The 22559-nt window shown below is 45.5% G+C and overlaps 1 protein-coding gene across 2 annotated transcripts in view; it reads left to right on the forward strand.

Annotated features, from left to right (window-relative positions):
* The window catches only part of arhgef16 (Rho guanine nucleotide exchange factor (GEF) 16), a 44722-nt gene that overhangs the window by 2970 nt on the left and 19193 nt on the right, over positions 1 to 22559 (forward strand). Inside the window, exons 2-5 of one of the 2 annotated variants that reach the window (XM_056273016.1) lie at positions 733 to 801; positions 17578 to 18190; positions 19152 to 19203; positions 22231 to 22394. In XM_056273016.1, coding sequence (XP_056128991.1) covers positions 17627 to 18190; positions 19152 to 19203; positions 22231 to 22394 — 780 coding nt within the window. In that variant the 5' untranslated portion in view covers positions 733 to 801; positions 17578 to 17626. The remainder of the gene's footprint in view (positions 1 to 732; positions 802 to 17577; positions 18191 to 19151; positions 19204 to 22230; positions 22395 to 22559) is intronic. The other variant, XM_056273017.1, reaches the window with a different exon arrangement.

A 22559-nucleotide genomic window follows, 5' to 3' on the forward strand; every position in this document is an offset into this window, starting at 1 on the left:
GTAAGGTCTGCCTTTTTATGACTAGTTTTCAAGCACATCTGACAACTAATATTATTTAGTCTAACTTAATGACTTTTTGGACATCTGCCTTATCTCCCTCTCTAAAATCACACTTATTGCTAGAGCTGCATGTATCTGGTGAGATTATGTAAATCCTTTTTAATTCTATTTAAGATCGCGATACATAATGCAAAAATAACAAACATGTTGCAACATTGATTTTTGGAATGTTTAGTACTGCCGGGTGAAGGGGCGACAACTACATTACCCATAATGCATTAACCGGATGTAGCGGAAGTGGTTAAGCTAACGGGACCATGCGGTTTACAACGTCAGTGAATAACTGGCAGGACGAAATTAAACGAGCAGGAGAATCAAACTCACAGACAACTGAGTGTACCTGGCGTTATTCTTTATTAGACAGTCACAACATGGTGTCAGAGTAAGTAGTTAAACTACGGAACCACTTGGAAAAAAAAAAGAACGAACATGGAAGTTTTCGGTGTCCCTACCCCGCGGATAGACTGAGAAACATCAATCATCCAACCTACCTGGTGCGTGGCGGCGGTTCAAACGACATGCCGAGCTCACGCTCAAAAGAAAAACGGAGGAGGAAAAATGCAGTTTTCTCCTGCTGTGGATCGGGGACTAAAGGAAGTGCCATAAGTAATACTTGGACATTAACGTAGGACGATGCTAAAGTGTTAAACACGTACTACGACTTTTTTTCAGCATACATCACGCCGAAAGCTGACCCCATCTTCGCCAGGTACAAATTCCACGAGAAGACGCAGGGGAGTGGTGAGTCATTTGAGCACTTTGTAACAGAGCTCAAACTGCTTGTTAAGGACTGTGACTATGCAAATAGTGGCGAGATGGTCAGGGACCAGAGCTAATGCTGGATAAGGCAGTCGATATAGACGAACTAGCACGCGTGCAGCTAAAAGCTATGGCTAACCAGAGCCATGAAGTTCACGCAGCACACCGTAAGGCTGCAAAGTCAGGCACAGTGAAAAATATTAGCAAAGCTAGCGTTAGCAGGCCAAGCGAAGTCCAGAAGATGTGTAACAAAGCCTGTGGTGCGTGTGGAGGGCACCACAACAAGCAAACCAAATGCCCAGCGAAGGGAAAACAGTGCTTAAAATGCAGAAAATCAACCACTTTTACAAGAGTATGTAAATCCAAGACGCACACTCCAAATAGAACAGGGCACCGAAATGTACACATGGTTGAGGAAGGTGAGTATTTTGACTCAGAGCTGTTTGTAGACATTGTTACAACAGAGAACAAAGAGTGCATATGTAGTGAGCTTTAAGACAAGCCTCCATAAGTCTGCTTCTAAAAAAAGACAAAGGCCCAAATCTCTGCTGCTCATCAGAACTCTTTCCTTAAAAAATGTGGCTACTAAGATCCTTGCTAAGGCCTTGGCCCATCGCTTGGAAAATATTCTCCCAAATGTTGTCTCAGATGAGCAAACTGCGCCAGCTGATCTATAATATCCAGACCCTCTTAAATGTTATCCATTCTAAAACTTAAACAACCCCTGAAATAGTAATCTCAATCCATGCTGAAAAAGCATTCGACAGGGTTGAATGGGATTACTTGTTTACTGCATTAAGTAAATTTGGGCTGGGAAATGTATTTATTTCGTGGATACATCTCCTTTATATATCCCCACAAGCTAGTGTCACCACCAATGACATTCAATCCAGTTTTCCACCTTATCTCGTGGCACTTCTTAAGGTTGTCCCTTATCCCCCCTATTTTTTGCATTAGCAATAGAGCCCTCGTCAGTCTTTTTGATATCTTCTTCCACTTTCACTGGGATATCACGTTTGGGCGTGGAACTTAAGCTTTCACTCTATGCTGATGATTTGCTGTTGTATGTCTCAAATCCAAACCACTCTATACCAGCAGTTCTCTCTGGTTTTCAGAGATTTCGGTCATTTTCATGCTATAAAGTAAATATTTCCAAGAGTGAATGCTATCATATTAATGCTTTGGCAATACAACTCAGTCAGTCCGATATCCCTTTCAAATTGAGTCCCTCCAGCTGTAAGTATCTGGGGTTAAATGTAACCAGGAAACTGGACTTCCGGTATGGCGACCGAGTGAAGCAGACGCACGGAGAGCAGCTCCCGAGCGATTTCGTAAATCGTTACTATTCGCATCAACAGTAAATCTCGAATTTATTCAGTGTTGCAGGAACGGGCTACAATATAAATTTTAACAATGTCTGGCAAAAATAAGACCGGTGCCCAGAGAGGAAAAACTACGATCACGGGCCTACCATACCTCCAGAACCTAAGCTAACAATGGCTACCGCAGAAGTAGCTAACTTCACTCTGACCATCGCCGACCTGATAGTTGAACTGGAGAAGAATAGAGCAGCGATTTCTGCCGAAATACAAGCCTCACTGTCTCCTATTCAAGCGACCTTAAATGCGGTTCGAATCAAGGTGGAATATCTGGGCTCTCATATGATTACAATTGATACTGCCCTTTCCGACCTTAGCGACAGGCTAACCAGCATTGAAACACAGCTGAAACTACTCCAAACTGAAAACCTTCATCTTAAACACAAGACAGAGGACCTCGAAAATCGCTCTCGTCGGAACAACGTCAGAGTAGTTGGACTACCTTTGGGTTCGCGAAGCGAACCCTAGTTATATGAACAACGACAAAATGGCTGAGAGGGTTATTGCATTGTGACATCATCCACAATAGCTCGCTGGAAAAAAGAAAAACGATGGAGGTGCATTCCCCGTGCCAATCCCGGACAATATGACCCCCTGTGGTCATATGTCCTCCCACGGACCCCGTATTGGCATGCCCACCGGAAGCGCTATTCCTCTTTGTAAGTCGAACCATCTCCAACTAAATGAGCACCACACCTGTGGCCCGGGTAGGAGGAGAACGGCTCTATTCTCAGCCATTTTGTCGTTGTTCATATAACTAGGGTTCGCTTCGCGAACCCAAAGTTACATTTCACGTACTCCAAAATGGCTGAGAGGGTTATTGCATTGAACAACGACAGGATTCGTGCCTCCGTTCCCTAGCCGTCCAATGAACCCTTCAAACCCCTGGTGGGAAGGGGTACGCGTTCTGAGGAGAGCATCCTAAGAGGCCTGCTCCAGAACAGCGTCGGCAACCGACCGCACCTTAACGTGCCGGTAATAATGCCGTAAGAAAGTGCTCTCACCACTCCAAACCGCCGCCTGGCGGATGACCTCCCAGTCGATACCTGACAACACAGCTATCGACGTAGCAGTCCCTCGGGTAGAATACGCCTTCAGCTTAGGAGCTGTTTTACCCGCTTTGGTATACGCCTCCGTAATACCATCCACCAGCCAGTGTGCTAGCCTCTGGGTGGAAAGGGCATAACCTGGTTTGCTCACTCTGTAGGTCAACAGCAGCCTGTCAGACCTACGAATATCTGCTGTGCGCCGCATGTAAATGCGTAAAGCCCGTACAGGACACGAGAGGTGCAAGCGTTTCTCATCCCTAGTCACCGGTGACGGATGAAACGCGTGTATCACCACCGGGGCCCTACTCGTCAGGACAGACACAGTTTTGGGCACGAAGCTGGGGTCTGTAAAGAGCGTGACCATCAGATCACCAGAAAACACCATCCCCTTGATGGTGAGTGCAGTGAGCTCACAACTTCTCGCTGCGGTGGTAAGTGCCAAGAGCACAGCCAGCTTAGCCGAGACATAACGCATGTCTGCCGTAGACATGGGTTCAAAGGGATCTTTCTCTAGTGCGCGCAGAACAAGGGAAGCATCCCAAGTTTCAGCTCTTGTAAGCTCCTTAGCTGAGAGCTTCTTAGCACCCAACAGGTACTGCGTCATGAGCGGGTGCGTGAAAACCGTGCTACCCTCTATCTTCCCCCCGGAAGAACGTGAGAGCCGATACACAGACTTTGACCGAGGAGAAAGACCATAGTCTATCACTCCTACAGACCTCCACAAAAGTCAGTATAGGGCCAATCCCTACTGACAAAGGGTCCATGTCGCGTTCAGCGCAAAATTGGTCAAATCGATTCCAGTACCCCTGGTACCTGGAATACGTGGAGTCTTTACACGCCGCTAAGATGACACGAATCACTTGCGCACTAAGTCCCATAGCTAAGAGCCTGGCTTTGTAAGCATCCACGCCGCTAATCGGGAGCCTCCTATCCAGGGGCCCTCCCGTAGCAGCCCTCCTGCTTGCGTGAGTGCGTCCGCCCACTCCGGGACGTCGAACCGCTCGCCTACTATCCAGGGCACTATTCGCGGAAACCACGGGGTGCTCGGTTCGTACGGGGCCACGAGAACTAACCGACCCCCTGTGCGCTCGAACTTGACCACCAGGTCTAGGAGGCACCTGCGCGGGGGGAATGCGTAAAGCATTTCCTCGGGCCATGGATCTAGTCCAAGCGCGTTGACCCCCAACGGCGCTAGGTCGGACAGGAGCATCGAGTACCAACGAGGGCACTTGTAATTAAGTTTCGATGCGAACAGATCCACTTGAGCTACCCCGAACCTCTCCCAGATCATAGCCACTATGGCTGGGTTGAGGCTCCAATTGTCCGCATGCGGGCCGCCTCTCGAGAGGATGTCCGCTGCTTCGTTGTCCTTCCCAGGAACATGAAGCGCCCTGATTGATAGCGCGTTGCTGTTGACCCAAATCCAAATTTGCATGGCCAACTCTCTGCAACGCTTGGACTTCATACCGCCTTGGCGGTTGATGTAGGCCTTGGCCGTCATGCTGTCTGTCATTATCAGTATGTGACGGCCTACGAGATCCTGAGCGAAATGCTGGATAGCCAGCCAAATCGTCTCCGTCTCGCGCGCGTTGATGTGGACCTTTTCCCCAGACGGCCACACTCCTCGCGCTGTTTTGTAGCCAAGGATGGCCCCCCAACCCGAGAGGGACGCATCCGTATAAATCGTTACCTCGGGTCCCCTGGGGCCCATAGGGACCCCAGACATGTCCACGCAGTCTCTGTTCCAGTGGTCTAGGTCCTGCGCTACCACGCGCGGGACCAGGATAAGATGGTTGTTGTACCGGCGTTCGTTGCCGTATTTCAAGAAGTGAACTGCGAACCACAATTGCAGTCTCCTCATGAACAACAGACCTAAAGGAACAACTTGGTGAGCCGATGCCAGAAGGCCCAGCAGCCTCCTGATCATCCGATAAGTGACATATGTCCCCGGGACGAAATGTGCTAATGTGGTCCTGGTGGAATGCCATCTCTCTTGCCGTAAGGGTTGCGCGCATGGATACCGTATCCAAACTCAGACCCAGATATGTTGCCTGGCACGAAGGCCATGGCGCGCTCTTCTTTATGTTGATAGTGAAACCCATGTACTCCATGAATTCCATCAACTCCTGAGTATGGAGTATTGCTTGTTCCGGCGACCGGGCCAACACCAACAGGTCGTCTAGGAACCATGCCAAGCGCATACCTTTGCGCATCAACACTCAGAGCGCTGCTTTCAAACACCTTGTGAATGTCAGAGGAGAGAGGCGATATCCGAACGGGAGGCAACACTGACCCCGGTAACAGAACCGAAGATACTTTCTGTGTCTTTCCGCAATCGGACAATGATAGAAAGCATCTTTTAGGTCGACCGAAGTTAGCCAATCGGACTGTGTCACCATTGACAGCAGAACCGGTGTGCGTAGCATTTTGAAACTGACCTTCTCTACATACTTGTTGAAGGGTTTCAAATCTAGGATTGGGCGCATGCCCCCATCCTTCTTCGGGACCAGAAAGTAACGGCTGTAAAACCCGTCTTCTCTTTCTAGGGGAGGAACCACCGTGATTGCCCCTTTCGAGAGTAACTCTGTGAGTTCGTTGTCTAGGATTTGTGCTTCGGCCACCGACCCCGGTTCCGTATGCACTATTCCCAAGTACGGGGGTACAATACCGTTCTCGAAAAGGATTTGGTGTCCGTGGGTTATCTGATCCAAAACAGAAGCCGACGGGACCAATTCCTTCCACCTGTGTAACATGCGTGACAGAGGTCTCGTTGCCTCCTGTACCTTGCTGTTCAGGTAGCGCGCGTAAGTTGCGCGTAAAGGGCCTGGGGAAGCCCCGCCCGCCATGCCCTGCATCCATGGGGGGGGGCTTGGTCCTTGTAAAGGAGACCCAGATGGGGGAATTGGCGTTTTGAACCTTTCCAAATTACCATTTGACCCATCAGAGAAACTAAACATTGTCGCATCATAGTCCCCTCCCAGGGGCTCATTTGCGCTCATGTCATTATTATCCAATATTTCCAGCAGGGAGTTATTACATTGTTATCATCTTTACCTAAAGATTCAGACAGACAATCAAACTTGCGTTTCAAACCTTTTAAAACGCAATCACCATCATCACCAACATAAAAACTTTTATTCACATTCACAACCTTTGGAATAGAACAAGTAGACTGTGCATCAGAAACCAAAATAAAAGGCGCAGTGTTTAGCCCTGCGCACGCTGTGTCCCCTGAACAAGCGTCTATATCGCCGGAGACGGCTCTGGAATCAGTCTGTTGGTGTGGGTCGTAACATCCTGCCGAAACACGTCACTTGGCAGCTCCCTTCTTGGAAGTGTCTGTGCTGTCCGGCTTGGCCGCCTTGGCCGCTGGATCTGTGGAAGACTGGGAGTTTGGACGTGAGCCCTGTCCACGCCCGCGCCCCACTTTACCACCTCTTTTTGGATAAGTCTCTCTCCATTTCTGCTTGCGCACAGGCTTGTCCCCCTGCCCTGTGCCCACCGCGGGCTTAGGGGTAGGCGGGTTCTTCATCATCGGGAGAAGCTCCTTGTGCAAGGTTTCACGCTTGGCATGGGCGGCCTTGTATTTGCTGATAATGTCCGGGGTCGTTCCAAACAGGCCCTGGTTCCCTGCGCAGGAGTGGGCCATCCACTCCTTGCAGAATTCCTCTTTTACCCCGGCTGTCTCTAGCCAGAGACGTCTGCGCGAAAGGGTGGAGGCAGCTGCGCTAGAACCGCACTCTAGAGCGATGGAATACAGCAGCGATCCCAGGGAGTCAGCTGTGCGTTCCATTTCCAAGATGTACTCACAACCTGCTTCGCTGGCCACTACGTCACCGAACTCGGCCCCGTCGATACCTGCTGTAGCGATGGCGGCTTTGCTTTGCTCGACGTTTGATAGGCTGCAGAGCTTGCGCATGTACGCCGTTATCATCCCAGCCGTTGAGACGAGTCCAGCTGCGCGTGTACTGGCGTGCCATGCATCACACGCGTAACGATCCAACTGTTGGCCCCACTGCGAAGGGTGTTTGGGAGTATCGCGAGACCCCACCTTGGTGTTAGGGTTGAACGATAAAACGTCCCTCTCTGGTTGCGGAATTTTCCAGTCTTTGTAGTTGAGGTTCCTAACCTCGACTGCTAAGACGTCAACCCCCTTCTGACTGAACTTTGAGGACGATTTAAGAAGCGGATCCACCTCCGCCCGCTTAAACGCTCGTTCGATGTGAGGATAAGGTGGTAGAGTGGAGTCCCTGACCCTCTCTGCCATTCGTGGAAAATCGGCTACCACCGGATCTTGAGGATTGCCCGGCTCGGTAACGATGTCGGCAGACTTGACTGCTCGCGCGAACAGATCGCGGAAACTGGCGAGGAATGTTTCGGACCCACGTTGCATGGCGTCGCCATCTTTGTTTGGTTGAGACGAACTTGGCTGGTCGTCTTCCACGCCCTGATCGTCTACTTCCTCAGGCAGTGAATCCTCGGGTTCCGCACCCGCCGAATAACATGCCACGGATTCACCAGGGAGAGATAGGATCTCATTGATCCAGTCCTCTCTAACTATCCCGGATGGTGGGATAGCCTCTGGCTCCGGAGGGATGCTAATGCTAGCCGCCGTCCCGTGACTGTAGCTAGGAAGCATCGGAGGGATGTTGCTAGCCTCCGCCCCATGGCTATAGCTAGGTAGCACCATGCTAGCCGCCTCGTTAGCAGGTGCGAAGGGATCTGCAAGTCCCCATCTTTGACGGTACAGGGCAGCCCACCTTTGGCGCCCCGATCCTCTGATGGTTTTACAGAAATTGCAGTCGATCTCATTACGGTCTACATCCCTCAAGTAGCCCGTGCAGTGAACATGCGGGATATGGGAGACACAGTCCGGATGGGGGTCCCATTGGAGCGTCGCCGGTTTAACACACCCGCACCAAGCGTAGAATCCGGCCACATCGACCGGATTAACGAACATCTTGGCGATAAAAGGTAAGCTAACTATAAGTTAGTATCTAATATACCTGTAGATCACTAGATTACTTGCGTATTTGCAGTTTTCCTCTTAGTCCCAGCGAGAGAGAAACAGCCATCGACCGATCTCATTTAGTTGGAGATGGAAAGAGGAATAGCGCTTCCGGTGGGCGTGCCAATACGGGGTCGGTGGGAGGACATATGACCACAGGGGGTCATATTGTCCGGGATTGGCACGGGGAATGCACCTCCATCGTTTTTCTTTTTTCCAGCGAGCTATTGTGGATGATGTCACAATGCAATAACCCTCTCAGCCATTTTGGAGTACGTGAAATGTAACTGAAGGTTACGAGGGACGTTTGGCCACAGATTTTATGTCTGCATTTTTCATTGACATATTGCAAGACGAGTCGTTCACCTCACCACCAGAGCTTGAAATGGCACACCGCACATTGAGAGCGAAATCAGGGGAAGGAGAACGGCCCCGACCCATGATCATTCGCTTTCTACACTAAAAACAGAGGGACCAGGTACTCGCCCTAGCGAGAAAACAAGGGCAACTTGTATATCAGGGTCAAAGGATCTTTATTTTTCCAGACATGAGCAGCGAGCTGTCCAAGAAGCGCGCCACATTCCTCACAATCAAGTCCAAACTCTACAACAGAGGTATTAAGTTCACACTCTGCCATCCAGCTGTACTTACACTAATACACCAGGGTGTGGCGCACAAGTTTCACACCGCAGAAGAGGCTGAAATGTTCTACAGCCAACACCTGGCAAATTGATATGAGTAAACAAGCTGGCAACGTACACAGCTCCTGAAATACTGCTGAGGCTTTCCTATTCGGTGCGGGCCATGCATCAGTTATATAATTCCAGGTGTCACGGTGGGCGGCTGATTTGGCTACCGTGCACCTCGGCCCTTTTTTGAAATGTGATTATTTCAACCCGATGAAAGTTCCTCGTTATAACACTAACGTTTGATTTTGGATTGTGGACCTCTGCCATTGGAAGATGGACATGTGGACTAAACATTAATTCCGGACACTACAACTGGACTTTTTCCACCACTGCCGCGATCGCTATGATATCGGCTTCCTCAAACCAAGTACATGAAAAACGGAGTCTCTTCAGACAACTACGCCACCCACTTAACATAGAAGTCTACTTCGGACTTTTCATTTTTCAAACTGCAGTCATCTCAAAATCAGAACCTGCTTCTTAAACGGCTTTGACCCTTCAAGATAATGGTGTGGAGTTTGTGTGTGTTTGCATGTGCGATTAAGCGTGTGCATACGTGTATGCATGTGTGTGTGTGTATACTGCATGTGCATATGTATGTATGGGTATGTAGATGTGGACATGCACACATATACATATACTAGGTTATTTTTTTCTGGCATTTTTGTGATACTCTGCTCTGTTCCTGTTTTATTTCTAAATCTGTTGATGTGTGTTTACAGTACATATGCAAGCTCAGTAGTGCTCTGTGTTTTAAGGATAGAGGAATAAGAAGGATAGTGCTTTCATTTAGTTATTCCGGAAGTTAATAAATAGTTTTGCCTGCAGCTCATCATAGGTGGGAAGATGAGCATAGGTACAGGGGGGAGGGCAGGCTGGTATGGGGGGGGGGTATGTTTTTGTTTTGCTTGTTTTTCTTTTTTTGTTTCGTTTTGTTTTATTTTTTCGCCCATTACCTGCCATCTATGCCTGATGACTTTCAACTGAACCAAGTCACCGTATCCCATTATCATTTGACTTTCAGAGATTGTTATGACGAATAACCCAAGCAGTTCAGTGAGAGTGAGAGGCTCCATCAAAATTATCTCGTGGAATGTAGGGGGCCTGAATGGACATGTGAAGCATGCTAGAGTATTTTCTCACTTGAAACATTTAAACACAGACATCACATTCTTACAAGAAACACACTTGGGTACAATAGACCACCAATGACTTAGCAGACTCTGGAAAGGTCATATTTTTCACTCTACATTCAACCTTAAAACGAGAGGCGCAGCCATCTTGATTAATAAAAAAGAAAATTTTATTCCCTCTAACATCATCTGTGACTCTAACGGGCGATATATTATAGTAACTGGCTCCCTTTATCAAACTCCAGTTGTTCTTGTCTCTGTGTACACCCCAAATCGGGATAACGTAGATTTTATGAAGAAACATATCGTTGCTTCCCGATTTACACACTCACAAGCTAATATTTGGAGGAGACCTTAATTGTGTGATAGATCCCAGTCTAGACAGATCTAGCTCGAGAACAGTTACACCTTCCAAGATGTCGCAAGTGCTGGCTACCTTTATGGATCAGTGCGGCTGTGTCAACCCATGGAGATCCTCTCATCCAACTGATAGGCATTATTCTTTTTGTTCACATGTCCATAATTCTTACTCCCGGATAGATTTTTTTTTTATATAGATAAGACGCTTCTTCCCACAGTAACCTCAGTTGAATACTCCTCAATAGTTAATTCTGACCACTCTCCGGTGATACTGGACTTGAGCCTTGAAAACCGTCATAGCGAGAGTCACTTCTGGAGATTGGATTCCATGTTTCTGTCTGACGCTAAATTTTGTAATATTATCACACAGTCTATTGACCTCTTTGTGGAGACTAACAAAACTGATGATACCAGTCCATCTTTATATGAGAAACCCTTAAGGCATTCCTTAGGGGTGAGATAATTTCATATACCGCTCACCATAATAAGGTACGAAAGAGACGACAACGTGAGCTTACAGAGGCAATAGCTGATCTAGACCGCCGATGTTCCATTTCACCATCTCCTGAACTGTTCAAGGAGAGACTTGCTCTCCAAACTGAATCCAGTCTTTTGTCTACAAAGGATGCAGAGAAGATGCTGCTTAAAGTTCGGGGAACATTGTACGAACATGGGGATAAGGCAGGGCACCTTCTCGCACATCAGTTGAAGGGGAGGATGGCCTCACAGCAAATTTCTCAAATAATCAGTAACTCGGGTTCACTAACATCTAACCCCTCTGAAATTAATGAGACTTTCAGAGCCTGTTATTCTGATCTGTACAAATCTGACTCACCTGATGATACTGACATGTTAAAAGTCTTTAATGGGCTCAATATTACTAAATTAACGCCGGAACAACACAAAAACCTGGAGACACCTCTAAATCTAAACGAAGTAATGTATGCTATCAAGTCAATGCAAAGTGGGAACTCCCTGGGACTGGACGGCTATCCTACTGAATTTTATAAGAAGTTTTCCAATCAGTTGGCACCTTTGCTTTTGGAGATGTTCGAGGACTCTCTCCAAAAAAGCACACTACCACCAACACTTACCCAAGCCTCTATTTCACTGATCCTTAAAAAGGACAAATATCCCAATTTATGCTCTTCTTATCGACCTATTTCGCTTCTTAATGTTGACGAAAAGTTACTTGCTAAAGTCCTTGCAGCTAGAATCGAGACTATTTTGCCCTCTATGATTTCAATTGACCAAACAGGATTTATTAAAAACCATCACTCCTTCGCAAACATACGGAGACTTCTTAACATCATTCACTCCCCAGCCCCTCTGTCTAATCCTGAGGTGGTTATATCTCTCGATGCAGAAAAAGCTTTTGATCGTGTTGAGTGGAGCCATCTGTTCTTCACATTAAAGCAATTTGGGTTTGGAGAGAAATTAACATCCTGGATACGCTTACTGTATGCTTCCCCACAGGCCTGCGTATGTACCAACAATCAGCGATCACTATTCTTTCCCCTCTCACGCAGGACACGTTAAGGATGCCCGATTTCCCCCCTCCCTTTTGCCATTGTTATTGAACCTCTATCAATTGCTCTTAAGACTGATAAGTTGTTTTCAGGTATCAAAAGAGGTGGTGCCGAGCACAAAGTATCCTTGTATGCAGATGACCTACTCCTTTACGTTTCTGATCCAATAAGTTCCATTCCGCATATTTTAGCCACTCTCCAATCCTTTAGTAACTTCTCTGGTTACAAACTAAATATACAGAAAAGTGAATGCTTTCCTATTAATCAATTGGCCCAGGAAATACCCCAGTCTAATATTCCCTTCAGATTATCTAGCACCAGGCTTAAATACTTAGGAATAAATATTACATCTTCCATCCACTCTCTATGTGAGGAAAATCTTACGGCTCTAACAGCAAAGGTGAAAACTGATCTGCAGAGATGGAACAGCCTACCCCTCTCCCTAGCAGGTAGAGTACAATCCATTAAAATGAACCTGCTCCCCAGATACTTATACTTATTTCAATGCCTACCTATTTTTTTACCTAAACATTTCTTTCGTCAATTGGATTCACTAATTTCAAATTTTATATGGCGGGGGGGGGGGGGGTGTTAAAATCCCACGAATTTGTAAATCTTTGCTCCAGAGAGGGAGGTTACAGGGGGACTCGGTCTACCAAATTTTCAATTATATTACTTGGCCGCTAACCTCCATAAAATTGCACTCTGGACCTCAGACACTGATGATAATTGGATTCAGTTAGAAGCTAACTCTTGTCATTCCTCATCCCTAAAAGCGTTGGTGTGTAGCAGTCTCCCATTTAAGCTTGAACAGCACTCCTCTAACCCCATAGTAATTACCACTTTGAAAATGTGGCAACAGTTCAGCTGAACTTCTCTGCCCCTAGCTACACCTATCTGCAACAATCAACTCTTTCAACCAGCCAAGATTGATTCGAGATTTGCCGTCTGGTGCAGACAAGGCCTATCCTGCCTGGGTGATCTTTATGTTGATTGCCTGTTTGCTAGCTTTGCACAATTACGTTCCACATTCAAACTTGAACATTCTGATCTGTTTAGGTATTTTCAAATTCGCAACTTTGCCAAATCTAGCACCCCAGCATTTCCACAGGCTCTGCCGGCCTCGGGCATTGACCATCTTCTTGCAGTTACACTCATCCTCCTCTTGTGCGAGGCTTAGTCTCATTCAATTCAAAGTCCTTCATAGGATCCATTTTAGCAAAGCAAAATTATCAAAGATTTACCCAGGCCTCTCTGATGTTTGTGACAGATGCTCTCAAGCACCAGCAGACTCGACTCATATGTTCTGGTCATGCCCGAGTTTGACGGAATACTGTAGGTTCTTCTTTAACCTTATATCGGCGATTTTGGAATTGAATCTGGACCCATCGCCTCAAATTGCTATCTTTGGTGTCCCTGAGGAGGGAGTTAAAATGACTGCTAAACAAATTAATGTAATCTCCTTTGCCTCTTTAATTGCCCATCGCCGTATTCTCCTACCATAGAAAAATCGCTCACCCCCCTCAAACATGTCCTGGCTACGGGACTTAATGTCATTTCTAAAATTGGAAAAGATCAAATTTACTGTCCGGGGCTCAGTTGACATTTTTTACAAACACTGGCAGCCTCTTATCTCTCACTTTGAAACAATGCGCTCTATCCTATTGGACTAGAGCAATGGATGTGTGATTTGGTTTAGAAAACGGTGTACTGTTCTGAGATATGCATTTGCATGCATGTACATATAATGTATACAGTGCATCCGGAAAATATTCCCACCCCTTCACTTTCTCCACATTTTGTTATGTTACAGACTTATTCCAAAATGGATTAAATTCCTTTTTTTCTCATCAATCTACACACAATACCCCATAATGACAAAGTGAAAAAGGTTTTGTAGAAATTTTTGCAAATTTATTAAAAATAAAAAACTGAAATATTGCATGTACATAAGTATTCACACCCCTTGCTATGACACTCAAAATTGAGCTCAGGTTCATCCTGTTTCCACTGATCATCCTTGAGATGTTTCTACATCTTGATTGGAGTCCACCTCTAGTAAATTCAATTGATTGGACATGATTTGGAAAGGCACACACCTGTCTATATAAGGTCCCACTGTTGACAGTGCATGTCAGAGCAGAAACCAAGCCATTAAGTCAAAGGAATTGTCGGTGGACCTCCGAGACAGGATTGTATCGAGGCACAAATCTGGGGAAGGGTACAAAAAAAATTCTACAGCTTTGAAGGTCCTGAAGAGCACAGTGGTCTCCATCATTCGTAAATGGAAGAAGTTTGGATCCACCAGGACTCTTCCTGGAGCTGGACGTCCAGCCAAACTGAGCAATCGGGGGAGAAGAGCCTTGGTCAGAGAGGTGACCAAGAACCCGTTGGTCAACTCTGACAGAGCTCCAGCGTTCCTCTGTGGAGATGGGAGAACCTTCCAGAAGGACAACCATCTCTGCCGCACTCCACCAATCAGGCCTTTATGGTAGAGTGGCCAGGCGGAAGCCTCTGCTCAGTAAAAGGCACATGACAGCCCGCTTGGAGTTTGCCAGAAAGCACCTAAAGGACTCTCAGACCATGAGAAACAAGATTCTCTGGTCTGATGAAACCAAGATTGAACTCTTTGGCCTGAATGCCAAATGTCACGTCTGGAGGAAATCAGGCACCTTTCATCACCTTGCTAATACCATCCCTACAGTGAAGCATGGTGGTGGCGGCATCATGCTGTGGGGATGTTCTTCAGTGGCAGGAACTGGGAGACTAGTCAGGATCAAGGTAAAGATGAATGGAGCAAAGTACAGAGAGATCCTTGATGAAAATCTGCTCCAGAGCGCTTAGGACCTCGGACTGGGGCGAAGGTTTACCTTTCAACACGACAACGACCCTAAGCACACAGCCAAGACAACGAAGGAGTGGCTTCGGGACAAGTCTGTGAATGTCCTTGAGTGGCCCAGCCAGAGCCCAGACTTGAACCCAATTGAACATCTCTGGAAAGACCTGAAAATAGCTGTCCAGCGACGCTCCCCAACTAACCATACAGAGCTCGAGAGGATCTGCAGAGAAGAATGGGAGAAATACCCCAAATATAGGTGTGCCAAGCTTGTAGCTTCATACCCAAGAAGACTTGAGGCTGTAATCGCTGCCAAGGGTGCCTCAACCCAGTACTGAGTAAAGGGTGTGAATACTTATGTACATGCAATATTTCAGTTTTTTATTTTTAATAAATTTGCAAAAATTTCTACAAAACCTTTTTCACTTTGTCATTATTGGGTATTGTGTGTAGGTTGATGAGAAAAAAAAGGAATTTAATCCATTTTGGAATAAGGCTGTAACATAACAAAATGTGGAGAAATTGAAGGAGTGTGAATACTTTCCGGATGCACTGTATACAGGTACATTGGGCATGCGTTTATGTTGGTGGGTATGCGTGCAAATATAACAATGTGTGGGTGCATACACCTTGGATTGTGGCCTCGCGGGGTGCAGTCGGAGTTTCGGGGCCGATTGTCAAGTTGATTTGGTATATTACCAATTGTCCATACCTTTTTTTTTTCCTCGTTTTTTTTTTTTTTTTTTTTGGTTATGTATGTTTTATGTATGTACAAGTATTTTGTACTTTGTCCTTGCTTATGTAATTCACTCATTTATTATTATTATTGTTGCTGTTTTTGTGTTTGTTTGTGATGTTAGCTATTAGGGGGGAGACAATGGTTATCAAGGTCTTCCCCTTTTATATACGTTTTTTTGTTCTTTGTATTAGTTGCTTTTGTTGAGTTGCAGGGGTTGGGTGGGGTGGAAAGGTGGGTGGGTGGGAAAAGGAAATATGAAAAATGGTGACCTGTATTCCTACTTTTGTTGTTTGCTTGTTTTTCACCAATAAAAAATATATATTAAAAAAAATGTAACCAGGAAACTGACCTCACTTTTTTCAGCTAATTTCTCTCCTTTGGTGTCTAGAATTAAATCTGACCTTCAAAGATGGGATGGTTTACCTCTGTCTTTGATTGGTGGAATTAAGACAGTTAAAATTAATATGTTGCCCACATTTTTATTTCTGTTCTAATGTCTCCCCCTATTTCTGCCAAAACTTGTTTTTAAAACAATTGATCAAGCCATTTCTGGCTTTTTATGGTTTAGAAAGGCACCCAGAATCAGTAAATTGATTCTTCAGAGATGCAAATTCAATGGTGGACTTTCTCTGCCAAATTTCCAGATGTGTTATTGGGTGACACACATTCAAAAATTTTCACTTTGGCTTAATTCAACGGATCTGCCATGGTGTAAGTTAGAGGCACAGTCCTGTGTTTCATCTTCCCTAATGGCTCTGCTTACCTCCCCTATTCCAACCAACCCTCTGGCTTTACAAATAACCAAGTGGTACGCTGCACCCTCAAAATTTGGTATCAGTTCAGGAGGCATTTTAAATTTATTTCAGCATCCACTTTAGCTTCCTGTACCGAGGAATCATTTATTTCGACCCTCGTCTACAGACTCCACCTTTTCTGTATGGCATGACAAAGGCCTGACATTTTTTAAAGATCTGTATAAGGATGGTGTCTTTAGTAGTTTTGCAGATCTATCATGTAAATTTCATCTCCCCCCTTCTCATCGCTTTCGTTATTTTCAAATTAGGCACTGCGTTAAATCTTTGTTTCCACATGTCCCCTCCTTTCCTTCAAGTCAACCCTGGGATGAGTTTCTCAGCACCGATCCCCATCAAAAGTCACTCATTTCGAAGGTTTATAACAAACTTCTGTCATGTGACAGTTCACCAGCCACTAAGGCTGCCTGGGAGCTTGAACTGGGCTTGAACCTGGATGACAACTGGTGGGATGTTGCTCTTAACAAAATTCACACAAGCTCAAGTTGCACTCCACTCACACTCATACAGTTCAAGGTACTATTTAGGGTCATTTTTCTGAAGCGCAATTGTCACAAATTTATCCCAGTATCAGTGACAGTTGCGATAAATGTTATGCTTCGTCCTGCAATCTCACTCATATGTTCTACTCCTGTCCATTATTATCTTGTTTTTGGCAGAACTACTGTGATACTATGTCAAAAATACTTTCAAAAACTATAAAAGTCTCTCCCCATATTGCCATATTTGGGCTCCCAGACGGCTACTACCAGTTCACCTCTAAGCAGTTAGATATTCTAGCTTTAACTTCCTTACTGGCGAGACACCACCTTCTTCTCTTCTGGAAGTCTACCAAAACTCCCTCCAGCACTCAGTGGCTCAGGGATACCATGTCCTTTCTTAAGCTAAAGAAGATCAAATACTCTGTGAGACGTAACTCTGATAACTTCTATGGCAGATGGCAATCCTTTTTGATGTTTTTTAACTCTCTTCAATCTCTGTCTCCTGATTAATGCCCCTCTCCCTGTCCCTTTTTTTCTGTTATTCTTCTCTTTTCTTTTCTTTTTCTTCTTTTTTTTCTGTGGTTTATGGTTGGGTTGATTTATTAATTGATTTGCTTGCTTCATAAATGTGTCCTTGTTTTTTTTGTGGATATTACAAAAATGTGTAATAAAAAAAATATATATAATAGAAAAAATATTATAGAGCCCTAATCCCCATCTTTGCTCTCCTCCCGTGTTGCAGATGCTAAAGAAGTAAGGGGACCAGGCCAAGGGTGTAGGGGAAGGGTGCCATGTCCCACAGAGTATCAGACAGCTCCATGGGTGACCAGGCCCCTCTAATTCTGGAGCATCGCTTCTCCTCAGACCTCCAAATAACTGTGACAGGCAATCACTGCAGCCAGTCGCAAGGCACTCCCACACCTGTGCCTGATGCTTCATCGGCCCGGCAAGATTCAGACAATGGGATGTTGGCGTCTGCGCAGGTCTTGAGCACCCAAAGCCCTGTGGCGCTGAAGCTTGGCACCCAACAGCTCATCCCCAAGAACCTTGCCAGCCGGCCCAAGAACCGGCACCACACCACGGTGGTGACCTTCCCAGTGGGGCTGGAGAGCTCTGGCTGCGGGTCGAGGAGCCGTCATTCCACTCAAGGTCCGGATGTTTCCTGGGAGGATTATGACAGCGATGGGGATGGCTTCGCTCTGAGGAGAAATCGTAGGAATAAGTCTTACAGGGAAGCCGTGACCAGCCTTGACATTGAGGCCATGGTGAGACGTCAAGGGGGAGACACCACACTGAAGCCTCTGAGAGAGGACAGGGCTCCCAGTCCTGGGCCGGTACGCAGCCCTGCACGCAAGGTACACAGACAGTATGGACTACAGAAAGTATCATTATCCTCACATCTTTCTAACTAGACAGGATTAGATGTTGTTTGTTTAAATGGACAGGCAATTGCAATAACATAGTAAACCATCTTTTTATTCAATATGGACCTGCCAAAGTATCTAAAGGTGATTTAAAAAGAAAGGTTGAGCTCATCACATATGTAGAAAAGAACATGTAATGCAGTAACTCCTGTTTATTTGCATTTTGCATGTTCATACACAACACTCATACAAGAGAGTACCTCTACATATCCCATCATATTTTAGACCTATGTGGTGAACCAACAGTTGGCGGTTGAGCTTTTCTCTCACAGAAATAACCACATTCAGGCAATATATTCCCATACTTGTTATTCTGGTATATGTATGGAAACATGTATGGACACTTGCATTGTACATGACCTTCATATGAACAAATACCTTAGCTGTGCTCGAGTCCCACTGAACAAATGCTTAGCTGCTCAACAAAGGAATGATGTCAGCAGGGGAAGTGTTGGCCAGATGCCAGTTTATACTCTTCAAATGCAAACCAACATCTGAAAGTAACCCATTTGATTTTGTCTCTCGCAGAGCTTCACGGTACTGAGTCAGCATGGTGTCAGAATTCTGTCAAATTCTCCTTTAGTCACTGCTAAAAACAGTGCAGAGGAAGTCCTCTAAACAACTCCATGGTCTATTTTCTATATTTATCTGTAATATGTAACTTGAAAAATGCAAGATCTAAACTGATAGCGAGGTGGAGATAGAGAAAGAGACAAAGAGGTAGAGATGGAGAGACAGAAACGGAGAGATTGAAAAACAGGGACAAAGAGAGAGAGAGACGGATAGACAGAGATGATATATATGTCATGAGAAATGGAGTGCCTCTCTTGTCGTTGGGGCCCCATAAATTCCAATGTGATAAACTCAAGCTGTGCTACTGTCTCCCTCCTAGCGAACCCTGGGCAGAAAGAGGAACCAGAGGCATGGGGGATCCTTCAAAGACGGTATGTGTACCATGTGTCACTCTGTCCACTTCCTCAGCGTTTTGACATGGAAACACAATCAGCAAAGATGAGCTTTTTTTTTTTTCCCTTATCCCATTCTGCTTAGTATATTTTATAAGCATGAATTTTACATTAACGATAATGTAAAGGGACCAAAATAGTCAAGTTTATCTGTAGAGACCAAAATCACAAGGTAGTCCCTAAAGGGCTTTACAATCGGTACAATATACGACATGCTACAGCTGGAATACAGCTGGAATTGTCTGTCACTGAATTTCTCAGTGATGAAAATGTTAAGGTATGCAGAGCACGAGTGGGCACTGATAATGTGGATGCTACCAAGTCTTTTGTTTCCAATCGAAGAGATGATGCCCTTAGGGGAGGCAGCAGAAGATCCAACAGGAAATAATACACCATGAATATAAAGTAATCATCCCATGCCCTGAATTTTGAGATTCTGATGCCTCTTGTGCTTTCATGGTAACCCACGAGAAGAATTTGTCTGTTCCTGTGGTGTTTGATATTCATCTTGACAACTGGTACAGATGGATGAATCAGATTATTTTACCCATATCATGATAAGGATGTGCCCATGCACCGTGGATTGAGATAACACTCGTATCACTCATTCTCATTGAGTCCCCTTTATCAAGCGTGGCGTGGGAGGCATGGTGAACTGATATACCAGCATTCAAACGCTGGAGTTCACGAATCGAATCCCAATGTTGCTTCAATTTTGGCCAGGCGTTGTTGGGAATACATACGGCAATAATCATGGGTGAGGACTGGTATGGGTAATGTGCAACTTGCCACAGCACAAAGGTCCTGGGTTCGAGCCCCAAGTTAGTCCAACCTTGGGGGTCATCCTGGGTCATCCTCTGTGTGGAGTTTGCATGTTCTCCCCGCAACTGCGTGGGTTTCCTCTAAGGATGCACCGATACCGATACCAGCATCGGGTATCGGTCCGATACTGTGCGCATGTACTCATAATCATAAAACTGCTCCAATACAACAACACTCAATACCACTTTACAGCAGCGTTACATTCACCTCTCAGTTGAGCAGGTAGGCGGTGGAGGAGGAGCAATGTCAGCGGTGTGGAGATATTTCAGAGTAAATGACGGTGACAAAAGTAAAGCTGACTGCAAACACCCACCCTCGTACTGCACGCGTTTGCCAACTGCATCTCTCCGACCGGCAGTCTCGAAGCGGACGCCCAGGCCAAACCACTGCTTTTTGCGACACACACAGAGACGCATTCACGTGACGAACACAAGCCGACTCCGCCCCCCTCCCAAAGACAGCATTGCCTATTATTGCTGCTTTATCGAGTCCGGCCGTAGTCGGATCTGACGAGACCGAGGCACAAACCCCAGTCCCCAGTGGGCAACTGCATCAACACAAAGCCGATGCTTAGACCGCTACACCACCGCAGACTAAAAAAAAAACTAGCTCTTGCAACACAAGCAATTTGATAAAACAACTGAAGAACCAACATGATACCAAGTTAAAGGTGTTTGCTAATAGCAGCAGGAAATGGCAATAACCAACTTTGCAGCAAACGCTGGAGAAGCGAGAGAAAATGTCCAGAGACAACCTGCGGGCGGTGAAAATAACAGTTGAAACATGCAGTTGAATGTTAAAATGTCAGTAGGACAATTTTGTTACACTTAAGTGTGGTTATATTATAGTGAAATGTGTGGCAATGTCATGTTTAAGAAAAACTTGGAGCTGAATTTTCAAATTTCAGTAATGACAGTTTGTTACAGTCAGAGAATGAACAATGTCTGATGAAAATAAAACACATTTTCAAAGTAATTGTAAGAAGTGTACTGGCATTATTAAGTACTCATATCGGTACTCTGTATCGGCAAGCACTCAAGTGTAAGTACTTACTTGGTCTGAAAAAAAGTGGTATCGGTGCATCCCGGTTTCTTCCCACAGTCCAAAAATATGTAGGTCAGGTGAATTTTCTGTACTAATTTGTCCATAGGTGTGAATATGTGTGTGTGTGTGTGTGGGGGGGGGGGGGCTATGATGGACTGGCGGCCTGTCCAGGGTGTCTCCTCACCTGATCGCAGTATCCTTGGATGGACTTCTGCTGCACATCACCTGTTCTCCTTACCTTACGTTTCCTGTCTGTCTTCATGGTCCTGTTAAAATTATCAAAAGTTTAAAAAAGACTTGTTTAAAGTTACCGAGCAGGTAGGACTTCAGCGTCTTATTGAAGAACACCTCAGCAGAGCGCACCGCTGTCGACAGACGTGGTGAGGAGCAAACCTCAAGCGATTGTAAATCACTAGACGGCAGATTCACAAAGAATAATGACCTTAACTAATGGTGCACAGTCAGACAAACAAGGAAAATAAATCAGTTGTATCAGACTAATACACACAGACAAGGCAATGGGGATAAATTAAAATACAGGTCAACAATTTTAGAAAGGCCTTGCAATGTTATTTACTGTCACTGATCCCATTCCACTGCCTGATGTTTCAGTTCCTAACATGTGGCCCAGTGGCCACGACAGATTTAAACTGGTGTTTCAGGTGTTAAATGACCAGTGTACCCAGATTCAACTTCTCATCCTTAGAAGCTACAACTCGAGCTTGAATAATCTTGAATTTGATTTTGCATGCATAGGTCTATATAATACCACATTACCCTATAGTTGTACCCTGCGGAAGCTAGCCTACTATTAATGGTAAGCACCCAAATGCCCAATGGTAACCCTGTGCCCTGTAAAAAGCCAACTTTGTCTGTAAAAGTTTTTGTATTGATTCTTATCCAATTTTGACAATTTGCAATTAATTTTCAATAGTTTGTTTTTTGGCAGAGATAAGTGATGGATAAGTAGATGGGTGGGTAAATAGGTAGGTAGGTGGATAGTCTAGATGGGTAGAGGAAACAGTTTCTTTTCTTGGAAAGCAAAGTCACCTGAATGCTGAGTCTGAGCTCATCACTCACTGTATGTAACATAGTATAGACATTATGGTGATGTTTGTTGTATGCTGATGTGACTCTCAGCTCCGCCGCGCCTCTACCAGGAGATCTGTGAGCGAGGGCTGCTCTCCACCAACCAGGATGAACTCCTGGATGACTTTGTGGTGGTGGAGCCCCCTGTCGAGGACCAGGGCATCGTGGTGAAGAGCTACAGGCCGGTGCAGCTCACATGGAGCCAGCTGCCACAGGTACAAGTCTTATGGCTTGATTGCTTGCTGCATTGTATGCCCCCCTTTACTATTTCTTTCCATATGCTCTATATTACTCAGTCTGATTATATCCTATTTTTCATTTGTTGTCTCCCTCTATTTCCCTACATGAATCATTGATATTTCACCAGGGTATGTCTTTTC

This window comes from Lampris incognitus, chromosome 2 (assembly GCF_029633865.1).
Source record: "Lampris incognitus isolate fLamInc1 chromosome 2, fLamInc1.hap2, whole genome shotgun sequence".
In the NCBI taxonomy this organism is placed as follows: domain Eukaryota; kingdom Metazoa; phylum Chordata; class Actinopteri; order Lampriformes; family Lampridae; genus Lampris; species Lampris incognitus.